This window comes from Acinonyx jubatus, chromosome B3, assembly GCF_027475565.1.
Source record: "Acinonyx jubatus isolate Ajub_Pintada_27869175 chromosome B3, VMU_Ajub_asm_v1.0, whole genome shotgun sequence".
In the NCBI taxonomy this organism is placed as follows: Eukaryota; Metazoa; Chordata; class Mammalia; order Carnivora; family Felidae; genus Acinonyx; species Acinonyx jubatus.
The window spans coordinates 3,760,363-3,772,993 of NC_069386.1; the positions used below are offsets into that span (position 1 = coordinate 3,760,363).

General features: G+C 44.3%; 2 protein-coding genes across 2 annotated transcripts in view; one reads left to right on the forward strand and one right to left on the reverse strand.

Moving 5' to 3' along the window:
- HDGFL3 (HDGF like 3) overlaps positions 1 to 12,631 on the forward strand; it is a 71,809-nt gene that overhangs the window by 55,278 nt on the left and 3,900 nt on the right. Inside the window, exon 5 of the mRNA XM_027068210.2 lies at positions 1,837 to 1,983. Within this exon, the coding sequence (XP_026924011.1) occupies positions 1,837 to 1,983 (147 nt within the window). The remainder of the gene's footprint in view (positions 1 to 1,836; positions 1,984 to 12,631) is intronic.
- Positions 1 to 12,631, reverse strand: part of TM6SF1 (transmembrane 6 superfamily member 1) — a 56,851-nt gene that overhangs the window by 9,886 nt on the left and 34,334 nt on the right. The gene's annotated exons all lie outside the window — the stretch shown is intronic.

Below are 12,631 nucleotides of genomic sequence, written 5' to 3' on the forward strand. Positions count from 1 at the left end.
CCTTGACTTCCCAAATGTTTCCTTTTTTCCGAATATGGTGATCTTTTCTTACCCCTGTTTCTTAAAGTTGAATAATCTTCCTTTGCCACTGAAAAGCAGTGGTTCACAGTGAAAAGCAGATTTGAACATAATTGAAGATTTATGTGTATCTCTTTGGCAGTAAGTATATGGATGATTCATATATGAGCCATCACAGATCCTGGAAAATTATAGGTCAAAATATTTTGCATGCACATTACTGCATAAAGTAGGGCAAATCAGAGAGCCTCACAGCAGAGTAAACTGATGATGGTGCTAAACTACCAGTAATCTTAAGTTAAAAAACCAAAGGTGGCAACAGTTGGACACAACCAATTCAGGAGCACAGTGATGAAGCAGATAAAGGGTCCCTCCCCACAATTACAGGAATTGCCCTGATCTGAATTTGCAGCACAGTAAGAGCTTTTCAGGGTTACCAAATACAGCCTGGGGGCCAGGTTTCTTAGAATGCTGACTGTGGCTCGACAGCAAAACTTGAGGAAAGGCCTGATTCTGGTCTGTGTAATGCCAAATTATAAGGCGTATAAATTCACTCGTGGGGTTACTCATAAGTATCCTTTGTAAGCATTAGAAATTTTAGGGAGTTGTGAATGATTACCTCTAAGAACTGTAGGTCAGAGATTATTATTTGAGAATTATTATTTGAGTTACTCTATTTCGATAGTTATACTGTATTTACTAGGAAAACAAAAAATATTCTGCTTTTTATGTTGTCCTACTTGATCTTAGCTTTAATGGTAGACACTCCACGTTTGGATTATTAAATCTCTGCTTTTCCTTCGTGTGAAAAGTAAAGATGACCTCATTTTAAGCTGACATTTCGGGCTTAGTTGGTAGTTTCAGTTAAGTAAAACAGAAGCAATGTAATTATGTGCTCTATCACAGAGCTAGGAGATACTTTCTCTTTGGGAGTTGTATTTAAAATATTGATTGTCTAAGGAATCTCCAATTTGCTAATTCATTTCTGGAAGACCAAAGGTGACTTGGCCAAACCGGTTTTGCCTCAGCTCTTATTTGCCAGGTGCTTAAAGACTCTTAAAAGTCCTCAAAGAGGACATGTTAGTGAAATGCTACATTTTACTTTCTTAAAGATGCACAGTGGGGCCAGCTTTTGATCCTTTTAATGCTCTTCTGCAAAGCAGCTTTGGCTATAAACTATAATTGTATTTTCGTTTTCCTTAAGCTCATCTTGATTTCAAATGCATGGTGATAAAAAAGCGGGGGGGGGGGGGGGGGCTAGTTCCCTTGGGTTCTTAAATAACTGTCTGCAGTTTGAAAGAGTAAAGTAGTTTATATTACGTGGATCCTGTCAACCAAACAGCTTCAGCAGATTTCTTAACATGAATACTCCTATATCATGTGAGATAGTCCACCTCACTCTGTGGACCTGAGTTTCTACTGTAAAACGACGAGGAAGGACAGGACGGCCTTACGGTGCCTTCTCACTCTTAGCTCCTAAGGTGGTGTCCATCCAGCTACTGTTTATTCACGAATAGTGTCCTGGGTACACGAACCTTTATGTACTGCTTTTAACATGGCACCGCTGGAAAGGACTAACAGGTCATGTAGTTCACCTCTACTTCCTTCTCCAGCTTATTACCCTGAGGCCCAGTGAGGCGAAACGATTCGCCCGGGCCACCTCGCCCAGCCTCGGCACGCCGCCTGGTTGCACTCGTATATCCGGTGGCGGGGCCACAAAGACTGGCCGTGGGTCAGCCGCTTCGGCAGCTCTTTCTTGCCCTTGTGCGTCAGGATTTGTCCCTTTGACTCTAACTTCTAACTTGTCCAAACGTTTAGAAATCCTCTAAACAGTCCCGGAAGTCTCCAGGAGATGAAGATGACAAGGACTGCAAAGAAGAGGAGAACAAAAGCAGCTCCGAGGGTGGAGACGCCGGCAACGACACAAGAAACACAACTTCAGACTTGCAGAAAACCAGTGAAGGGGTAAGGACAGCGTGTAACCTCCCTGCCCTTCTAACCTAGAAGATGCTAGAGATCAGCAGTGCTTCACAGTCACTGGTAAACACTGTCCTAGTAGATGGAGAAAGATTCTCAGCCTGATACGTGGATGTGCACGCAGCTCCTGGATGAATGATTAGCTGCATAGAGTCTGAGAACAAAAGAGAGCCAGGTGGGAAGTGCACCTGCCTGGCAGTATGGAACTCTGTGAACAGTTCATTCTTTTTTAAACTAACTTGAGCAGCTTGAGTCTTTTCTTTTCTTTTTAGTGTTTATTGACTTACTTTGGGGGAGAGAGAGAGAACACTTGTGCACAAGCAGGGGAGGGGCAGAGAGAGAATCCCAAGCAGGTTCTGCCACTGTCAGCGCAGAGCCCGACCTGGGGCTTGATCTCATGACTGTGAGATCATGACCTGAGCCAAAATCAAGAGCCAGGCACTTAACCGACTGAGCCACCCAGGTGTCCCAACTGGGAGTCTTTTAAAAAGTAAGATGTGAAATACTGAAATTATGAAATGCCATCTCAGAATTTTACAGTTAGATTTATTTTATTATAAGATGAATGGCATGTCCAAAATAGGAGATTTCATGCCGCTGTTTCTTTCCTAAAAGCAGTTTGTTTGTACTTTAATATACCCACAGGGCTTTAAGTATTTAAGGATTCAAACAACACGTGAACATTGGTATTTAAAGTACCAAAGGGGAAGACTTGTCCACTTTGAGTTTTTGTTAACTCTTTTTTAAAGTATAGTTGCCATAGAATATTGTGTTCGTTCCAGGTGCACAACAGTGAGTCCACATGTGTAGGCATTACTGAGTGTTCGCTGTGATGGGCCTGGGTACTGTCTGTCATCAGACAAAGTTGCTACCATATTCCTGACTCTCTTCCCTGTGCTGTACTTTATACCCTCGTGACTTACTTGTGTTACAACTGGGAGTTTGTACATCTTAGTCCCCTTCTCCTGTGTCACCCGTTTCACCCACTCCTCAGCCCTTCCGCCTGGTGGTAGACAAAGTGTGCCTCCTGTATCTGGGACTCTGTTTTATTATGTTTGTTCGTTTGTTTTGTTTTTTTAGATTCCACGTAAGTGACATCATATGGCATTTGTCTTTCTCTTTCTGGCGTATCTCACTTAGCGTAATATACTCTAGGTCCATCCATGATGTCACCGGTGGCAAGCTTTCATTCTTTTTTATGCCTGCATAATATTCGTGTGTGTGTGTGTGTGTGTGTGTGTGTCCACGTACACACCATATCTTTGTCCGTTCATCTGTCAGTGGACACTTGGGTTGTTTCCATATCTTGTCTATTGTCAGTAATGCTTCAGTTAACATAAGGTTGCATGTTTCTCTTTAAAGTGCTGCTTTCATTTTCTTCGGATAAATACCCAGAAGTGGAATTACTGGTAAACCTGACTTTTTGAAGAACCTCCATACTGTTTTTCAGAGCGGCCGCACCAGTTTACATTCCCACCAACCGTGCACGAGGGTTCCCTTTTTTCCACATCTTGCAACACTGGTTACTTCTTACGTTTTTGATTCTAGCCGCTTCGGACAGGTGTGAGGTGGTTGCTCATTGTGGTTCTGATTGGCATTTCCTTGACGATGAGTGGTGCTGAGCATCTCTTCACGGGACTGTTGGCCGTCTGCGTGTCTTCCGTCCTAATTTCCGTTAACCTGTTAGGTGGCGGGCAAGTCCGCCTTCGTAAAAGTGTTATTAGCAGAGGCACATTTTGCCCCTGGTCCTCTTCCGTTAGTCTTTTCTCTTTCAAGACTAATTGGACAGCGGCAAATCACTTTGAAACGATAATCCACAAAATACATTCTGATTGTTCTTCTGTTAGATTCTGGTTTCAGCCGAGTTCTCGACTATTCTTGTCAGTACTGTTTACCTCTCAAGTCCTCCTTCATCCAGTTTTCCAAAATTACTCCCTGGTTACAATTCTAACGGCTCCCTTATCCCTCTTAGCCACTCAGCTTTACTCCTGCCTCTGAGGATCTTTCTTCTTTTCACCTCTTCAGTAGAGAGTCCTCTGTCATCACCTTTGCCAGCAGCCCTCCTGGGAACCATCCCTAACAGTCACCGAGGGCCTGAGTACCTGACTCTTGATTTTCTTTTTATCCCACTTGCCGTCCCCACCCCAGGTGGCTTCAGTATGTATACAGCAAACTCCCCACAACTTGTCTCTCCCGTGACCAAACTCACTTCTGGCTGCCCTTCCTGTGACAGAGGTAAAGATGGCTTACACCTGTACCACTCAGACTGCGATCTATGGACAGATCGCATCAACAGCACCCGGCAGCTTGTTAGAAATGCAGAAGCCCAGGCCCACGCCCAGGCCTTCTGAGTCAGAATCTGTTTTAACCAATTCCCCAGGTCATTTATATGCACATTAAAGTCTGAGAGGCATTAATCTGCACCTTTCTGTTACCAGGCTCCAGAGTGTCGTCTCCTCGTCCTTCCTCCAAGGCCAACCCAGTCATCCTGTACCTTTCTCTTCTTTCTCCTGCCTAGAAACAGTATCAGGCCTCCCCTAACCTCAAACATACCTCCCTTTCCCCACATACCCTGTTCTTTTCACTTTTCTCTTCATCTCTGAACTTCCTAAAGGAGTTCTCCTTCCTCCCAGCATCCACTTCCTCACCTGCACACACCCGCCTTACTCCATTACACTCGAGGTGCTTCTTCACCGTTTCAGTGCGACTGCCCTTGGAGAGGTCCATGCCGATCCTCTCCCTGCCAGGTCCAGGGTCTTTTTTAGTCTTTATTTTACCTCTGCAGCATTTAGTGCCGTTACCCCTTTCTCCTCCGGACTTTGCTTCCAGGCCACCTACTGCTTCCACAACCAGCTCTTCTCAGTCCCTCTGCAGAGCTCCTTCCTTGGCACACGACTCTTCTGAAAGCTTCCCCGCGTCCATCTTCTCCACTCTCGTGGTTTCAGCTGTTTTCGATATATTACTGATGACGTCCCACTGTACCTCCTGCATTGTAGATCCATTTTTCTAACCATTTATGAAACCCATTTCTACTTGAACATCTTGAAAGCACTTCTGGAAACACTTGCCATTAGCAGTAGCGACAGCAGCAGAGTCAGAGTCGTAATGGCTCACAGTTTACTCTGTGCCACAGATTGTGCTAAATGCTATCTATGCATTGTCTCATTTAATCCCCACACAAATCCCAGGATGTAGGTGGAGGTCTTATCCGTTGTGTACCTGGGGAAACTGAGGCTGGAAAGATTGGCCCAGGGTCACATAGCTGGTAAGAGCCTGAATGTAGAACAAGAGCCTGAGATCCATTCATTTTTTCATTCGTTCGTTTAAATTGAAGTGCAGTTGACACACAATATTACACTCGTTTCAGGTGCACAACGTAGTGATTTGACAAGGCTGCCTTATGCTGTGCTCACCACACAGTGCTGTCACAGTGTCATTGACTGTTCCCTGTCCTGTACCGTGTCTCATGACTCACTCCATAACTGGAGGCCTGTATCTCCCACTCCCCTTCACTCATTTTGCCCCTCCCCTGACCCTCCTCCCTGGCAACCTTCAGTTTGTTCTCTGTATTTATGGGTCTGGTTCTGTTTTTTAGATTCCACATGTAAGTGAAATCACGATATTTGTCTTTCTTTGACTTATTGCACTTAGTACAATACATCCTAGTTCCATCCACATTGTCGCAAATGGCAAAATCTCTTTTTATGGCTGCATAATACCCCATTGTATATATACACCACCTGTGTCCATCCATCTGTCGGTAGACACTTGGTTTGCTTCCATAACTTGGCTGTTATAAATAATGCTGCAATATAGACAAGAGTGCATATGTCTTTTTGAATTAGTGGTTTCATTTTCTTTGCTAGTGGAATTATTGCATCATACAGTTTTTCTACTTTTAATTTTTTGAGGAACCTCCATACTGTTTTCCACAGTGGCTGCACCAATTTACATTCCCACCAACAGTGCGCAAAGGTTCCTTTTTCTCCACAACCACACCAACACTTCCTGTTCTTGTTCTTTTGATATTAGTCATTGTAACTAGTGTCACGTGATCTCATTTTGGTTTGCTTGCATTTCTCTGATGACTAGTGATGTTGAACCTTTTTTCATGTGTCTGTTACCATCTGGCTGGATGTCTTCTTTGGAAAAATGTCTATTCAGGTCCTCTGTCCATTTTTTAATAGGAGCTATTTTTTTGGTTTCGAGTTGTATGAGATACAAAAATAGATAATTATATATGAGATATATAGATATATATGATATTAACCCCTTACCAGATGTATCATTTGCAGATATCTTCTCCCATTCCGTAGGTTGCCTTTTCATTTTGTTGAACAAAAGCTTTTTATTTTGGTCTAGTCTCAATAGTTTATTTTTCCTTTTGTTTCCTTTGCCTGAGGAGACACATCTAGAAAAATGTTGCTACACCTGATGTCCAAGAGGTGACTGCCTGTATTTTCCTTTAGGAGTTTCATGGCTTCCTGTCTCACATTTAGGTCTTTAATCGCCTTTGGGTTTATTTTTGTGTATGCTCTAAGAAAGTGGTCCAGTTTCATTCTTTTGAAGGTAGCTGTTCAGTTTTCCCAGCAACCTTTATTGAGACTGTCTTTTCCCTATTGTATATTCTTGCCTCCTTTGTCAAAGATTGATTGACCATATAACTATGGGTTTATTTCTGGGCTATCTGTTCTGTTCCATTGATATACGTATCTGGTTTTGTGCCGGTACCATACACCTTGATTAACGTAGCTTTGTAGTATATCTTGGAAGTCTGGGGTTGTGGTGCCTCCAGCTTTGTTCTTTCTTAAGATTGCTTTGGCTGTTTGGGGTCTTTTGTGGTTCCATACAAATTTTAGTATTTATTTGTTCTAGTTCTCTAAAAAATGCTTTGGTATTTGAGTAGGGATTGCATTGAATCTGTGGATTGCTCTGGGTAGTGTGGACATTTAAAAAAAATTTTTTTTTAATGTTTATTTTGGGGAGACAGAGAGACAGCACAAGCAGGGGAGGGGCAGAGTGAGAGGGAGACACAGAATCCGAAGCAGGCTTCCAGGCACCGAGCTGTCAGCACAGAGCCCGACGCGGAGCTAGAACCCACAAAGCGCAGGATCATGACCTGGGCTGAGGTTGGATGCCCAACCGACTGAGCTACCCAGGCACCCCTGGGTAGTGTGGACATTTTGACAGTATTTGTTCTTCTAGTCAGTGAGCATGGGATATCTTCCCATTTGTTTGTGTCTTCTTTAGTTTTTTTCATCGGTGTTTTATTATCTTCAGAGTATAGGTCTATCACCTCTGTGGTTAAGTTTATTTCTAGGTCTTATTCTTTCTGGTGCAACTATAAATGGAATTATTTCCTTAATCTCTCTTTCTGCTACTTTGTTATTACTATGTAGAAACAACAAATTTCTCTGTTAAACTTGTATCTTACAACTTTACTGAATTCATTTATTCTAATAGTTTCTTGGTGGAGTCTTTAGGGTTTTCTATCTGTTATATCATGTCATCTGCATATAATGACAGATTTACTTCAATTTGGATGTGTTTGGGTTTTTTTTTCTTGCTATGGCTAGGACGTCACTAGTATGTTAAATAAAAATGGCAAGAATGGACATCCTTGACTTATTCCTGATCTTAGGAGGAAAGCTCTCAGTTTTTCACCAGTGAGTATGATGTTAGCTGTGGGTTTTTCATAGATGGCCTTTATTTTGTTGAGTTATCTTCCCTTCATACCCACTCTGTTAAACGTCAGATCCTTTTATTTTTAACCCATTTTTAATAATATTTTTGTTTTATACAAAAGAATATATAGGTAATATATGTAAAGTAATAAACATAGTATTCCAATGAATACCAGTGACCCTCCCACTCAACCCCAAAACTAAAACAGAATCATAACATATATCTAATTACATATTCTTCCCTTGCCCCATCTTCTTTATACCCAGAGATAACCACTCGTGTTGTATTTATTATTTCCTTTCATTTTCAGAATTTTAACTCCTATCTAACATATAGGTATATATTTAAATAATATATTCCTTAGTTTCTCTCATTTTTGAAATTTTTTTTCCCTTTGAGACAGATGCTTTTATTATCACTATTTTACATATGTGGAAATCAGGTACAGAGAAGTTAAGCAGTTTCCCCATCATGCCGCTGATGGATGGCAGTTCTGGCATTCAGAGCCAAATAGACTGAGTCAAGAGTCCATGCTCTTAATCCCTGCGCCATACTGCCAATCATTTGAGATTCTTAAGAAAAATGGTGACATTTACGTACTGCCATGCTTCCAAGAGTCCTTCACGTGGTCATGTATAGAAAGGTTTATTCATCTTCCACGGCAGCATAATACTCAGTTTTGTGACTTTCATGTGTTGCTGGGCTCAGCCTCCTGCTTGCCTCCTGGCGCACATAGGCAAGAGGTCCCTGAGGGTATATAAACCCAAACTGGACACGGCAGCTCATGAGTTCGGGTCTTTAACTCTACAAGATAATGCCGAGTTACGTTCTTAAGTGTTTGGACCGGTTTACGCACCCACCTTCAATGCACAAGTTCCTGTGATGAACGTGTCACTGTCAAACTTGAAAGTTTTGCTCGTACAGTGAGTATAAATGATAGTCTCCACGCAGTTCTTTGACTAGTAGTGAGGTTGAGTTTCTTTTCAGGTTTACCTACCACCCATGTTTCTTCTGCTATGCGGTGCTGGATTTTGCATTTTTGCCCAATTTCCTGTGGGATTTTTTGCGTTACTGATTGGTAGGACTCGCTCCTTCACATATTCTGGACTCTAACTAATGGGGTTGGTCATGTGCATTGTAGGTGCCTTCTCCACATCTGTGGCTTGTCTGATTTCTTATATACCTTTAGGTGAACAGACTTTCTCTGTTGTAGTCAAATGTCTCAAACTTCTCTTTTTGTGGTTAGCATTTTTCTCTTGTTTACGAAGCCTGTCCCTTTCCCAAGATCAAAAAGGTATGCTCCTGTATTTCCTTTTTTAAATCATAAAGTTTTATTTTTAACATGCTGCTGTTTAGTCCATCTGGAATTGATTTGGGCACAGTACGAGGTAGGGTCCTGTTGCCTTTTTCCCACAGCGTCACCATTTGAACCATACCATGTATGAAGCTGTCCCTCCTTTCCTCTCTGGTCTCAGTGTCCTCTGTCATATAGGCATGGCTCTCTGTCTGGGTTCTCTGTTCAGTTCCTTTGGTCAGTACCATGCTTTTCATAGTGATAGCAGCTTTATAATGAGTGCTGATGTCTCGTGGGGCCAGCAGACTGATCTTAAACTTCTTTTCAAATATGTAATAGTCACAGTCCAAGATAGAAAAGCAAAAAGGGTTTTTTTCTCGATGGGAGAATTTACAGCACACGTTCTGGTAAGAATGAGTCAAATGAGGAATGATCGCCCAGTGATCGCGTAGGAAAGAGCTGCGCAAGCAGTGCCCCTCGGAAGACAAGGCACAGGACCTAGTGCACGTGCGGGGGGGCTGCCCTGCTTCCCCCACTGCAGGGGGGAGGCAGGTAAGCGGGCACTAGGGGTGAGAGCTTGGAAGGGTCCTCACCTGACCGCGTCCGTTTTCTTAGGAAGCAAGGTCAGCACCTGAGGAGGTAACAGGAAGAAGTGTTGGAATTTCGAGAGGCAGGAAATGGGACCGAGTAGGCACTTGGAAGAGGTGGAGACCAGCTACAAAGAGAGCTGGAGACACCAGTGCTTGCCGCTGACAGGCAGCTGGTGCTGGTGTTTGCACGGACAGTTCAGCCTGTGAGCACCGTTCACAACACAGTCCCCTTGACTCCTGCCTGTAAGAGGCCAAAGAAGCCCCAAGTTCTTCTGACAACCTAAAATGCTTCCATAATTTTGCCCCCCAGAACGGTGACTTCAAACCATATTTGCAGATACAGTGTCCCCCCTTATCCGCAGGAGACATATTCCAAGACCCCCCATGGATGCCTGAAACTGTGGATGACACGAACCTGGCGTATGCTGTTTTTTCCTACACGCGCGCACCTAAGATACAGCTTAACGTATCAGTTAGGCATAGTGAGAGCTCAATAACGGTAACTCAGAATAAAATAGAACAGTTGTAACAATATACTGCAATAAAAGTTAAGTGAACGTGATCCCCCTCAAAATATCTTCCTGGGCGGCACTCACCCTTCCTGCTCGATGAAGGATGAGATAAAGTGAAGGCTACTGCTTCCTGACCACACTTGACCAAAGAAGGCAAAACCACCCATCGGGGGGGGGGTGGGGGGGGGGACTGCTGCACTCCCAGTGGTTGAGAACCGCCTGCCTGAGAAATAGCCATGGGGTGAGTGAGGTAGGGCGGAGAACGAGCTCTCTGGAGGGGAGAGCCGAGGAGCTGAGGGGTCAGAGTTTTGGAAAGACCGTCTACATGGAGAGACATCCCCAGTGATTATAATATCGAATGATGGTGAGGCAGAGCTGAAATCTGTAGGGAGTGACCCCAGGGGTCCAGAAGTGACTGCAGGCAGGAGAGGGGGTGGTTCACAGCATGGACGCTCAAGGTGAGGAGGGTTGGGTGAACACCGCCTCCACCGCCGGGCCAGCAGTCCAAGAGCTGTGGCTGAGAAAAGAGGTCACAGGAGAAGCAGCAGCACAATCCCCAGGGAGAACCTTTGCTGTGAACAAGTTGGGGGGCAGAATACCTGAGACACGCTTGTGGGGAATATGGAGATTTGCTGGTGGCTGTGATGTCCAAGGGGCCTAGTGGAAGAGACTGCGGAACCTGGGTGGAAGCAGGAGAGTGTAAGGGACGAAGTCATAGGGGCGCCTGGGTGTCTCAGTCGGTGAAGCGTCCGACTTCGGCTCAGGTCACGATCTCACGGTTCATGGGTTCGAGCCCCGCATGTGTCCTTCAGATCCTGTGTCCCGCTTTCTCTGCCCCTCCCTCACTCATGCTCTCGCTCTCTCTGTCTCTCAAAAGTAAATAAAAACATTAAAAAGAGAGAGAGAGAGATGAGGTCATAGACTAACATGTACTAACCTGACCGGATGAGAGTCTAGGAAGTGACATGCTCAGGAGCCCATCTGTGGTCACGGAGATAAGCCTAAGGACAGAAGGATAAAAGGCTTGATAGTCTCGAGGCGTGGGGGTGTTGAGGTCACACATATTGGTAAGGGTTCTTACTAGGAACCCGCAGAGTTCTGGGGCCCTCCCTTCAGGCTCCGTCCTCACTGCTGCCAGGGGAAGCACAAAGCAGAAAAGGGCTCACGTGGAGCGTCCCTTGTCGATTCGTGGGGCACGACGTAGAGGTTACTAATCTTCACGACCCGGGTACCGTGCACTGATTGGCTCGGGGCTGCTGTATTGTTTATCCCCACGTAACAAATTACCTCAAAACTTAGGGCTTCAAGTAGCATTTATTGTCTGGCATTTTCCCCTGGATGAGGACTCCAGGCAGGCACAATTTGTTGAGTCCCTCGTCTCAGGGTCTCTCCAAGGCTGCGATTAAGGTATTAGCAGCCGCTCAAATCCTTTTGAGGCTCAGTTGGGGGTTGGTCCCCTTCCAAGTTCACTCAAGTAGTTGTTGGCAGGACTTAGGTCCTCACTAACTTTGGCCAGAGGCCCTCTAGGTTCCCTGACACATTTGCCTCTCTATAGGGCAGCTCCTACATGACAGGTAACTTCATCAGCAAGAGAGAGAGAGAGAGAGAGCGAGCTTGCAAGACAGAAGCAGGGGAGGGGGTCACACAAGGGTATGAGGACCAGGAAGCAGGACTCATTGCAGGGCCAGAAAGTTGCCCATCCCCAAACTAACCACAGATAACAAAGAGATTGAAACTGGCTTGGACCAGTCAGGCTCTACCCCCCTTTCCCCCCCCCGCTGGAGCTAGAGTCAGGTCCTCGAATCACAAGGCCACACAGAGTAGCAGGGAAGGGCAGAGGATAGAGTAAATATTGGGAGGACACCTGCCACGGTCACCATAACCACCATGTCCATGCTTTTCTTCTTCGGGCTCTGGACCCGCTTTCTTTAGCAGAGGGCCAGCAGAGGGTCAGCTGCTCTTGCCCTCGAGATCGAATCCAGACTCCTTACTGCAGCACGCAGTGGCCTTCGCACTCTGGCCCCAGTTTATCTTTCCGGCTTCATCTCTCACCATTTACTCTCATTTCTTCAAAGCCAGGGGTTCGCCAAACTTTTTGGTCTCAGGACCCCCTTAATACTCTTGTAAGCAATTGAGGGCCCCAAGAGTTTTTGTTACAACCGTGGATATTTATTGAATCAGGAATAAAAACAAATTTTAAAATGTTAATTTAAAAAATTTATTCATTATAAAAAATACTCATTATTTAACATAAATAACACATTTTTATGAAAAAGAACGTTTCAGAAAGTGTTTTGTTTTGAAAAATGACATCGTTTTACATTTTCTTTTTTAGTTTTTATTTAATTTTTAGTACTCTCTATACCCATGGGGCTCAAACTCATGGCCCTGAGATCAACAGTTGCACACTCTACCGAGTGTGCCCCCTACGTTGTTTTACATTTTTAAAAATTTCTTTGTTTGGCTTAATAGAAAGGGCTCTTACATCTATCTCTGTACTCAGTCTCTTGCAATATGTTGTTTTAGTTGAGGTATATGAAGGAGCTGTGGCCTCA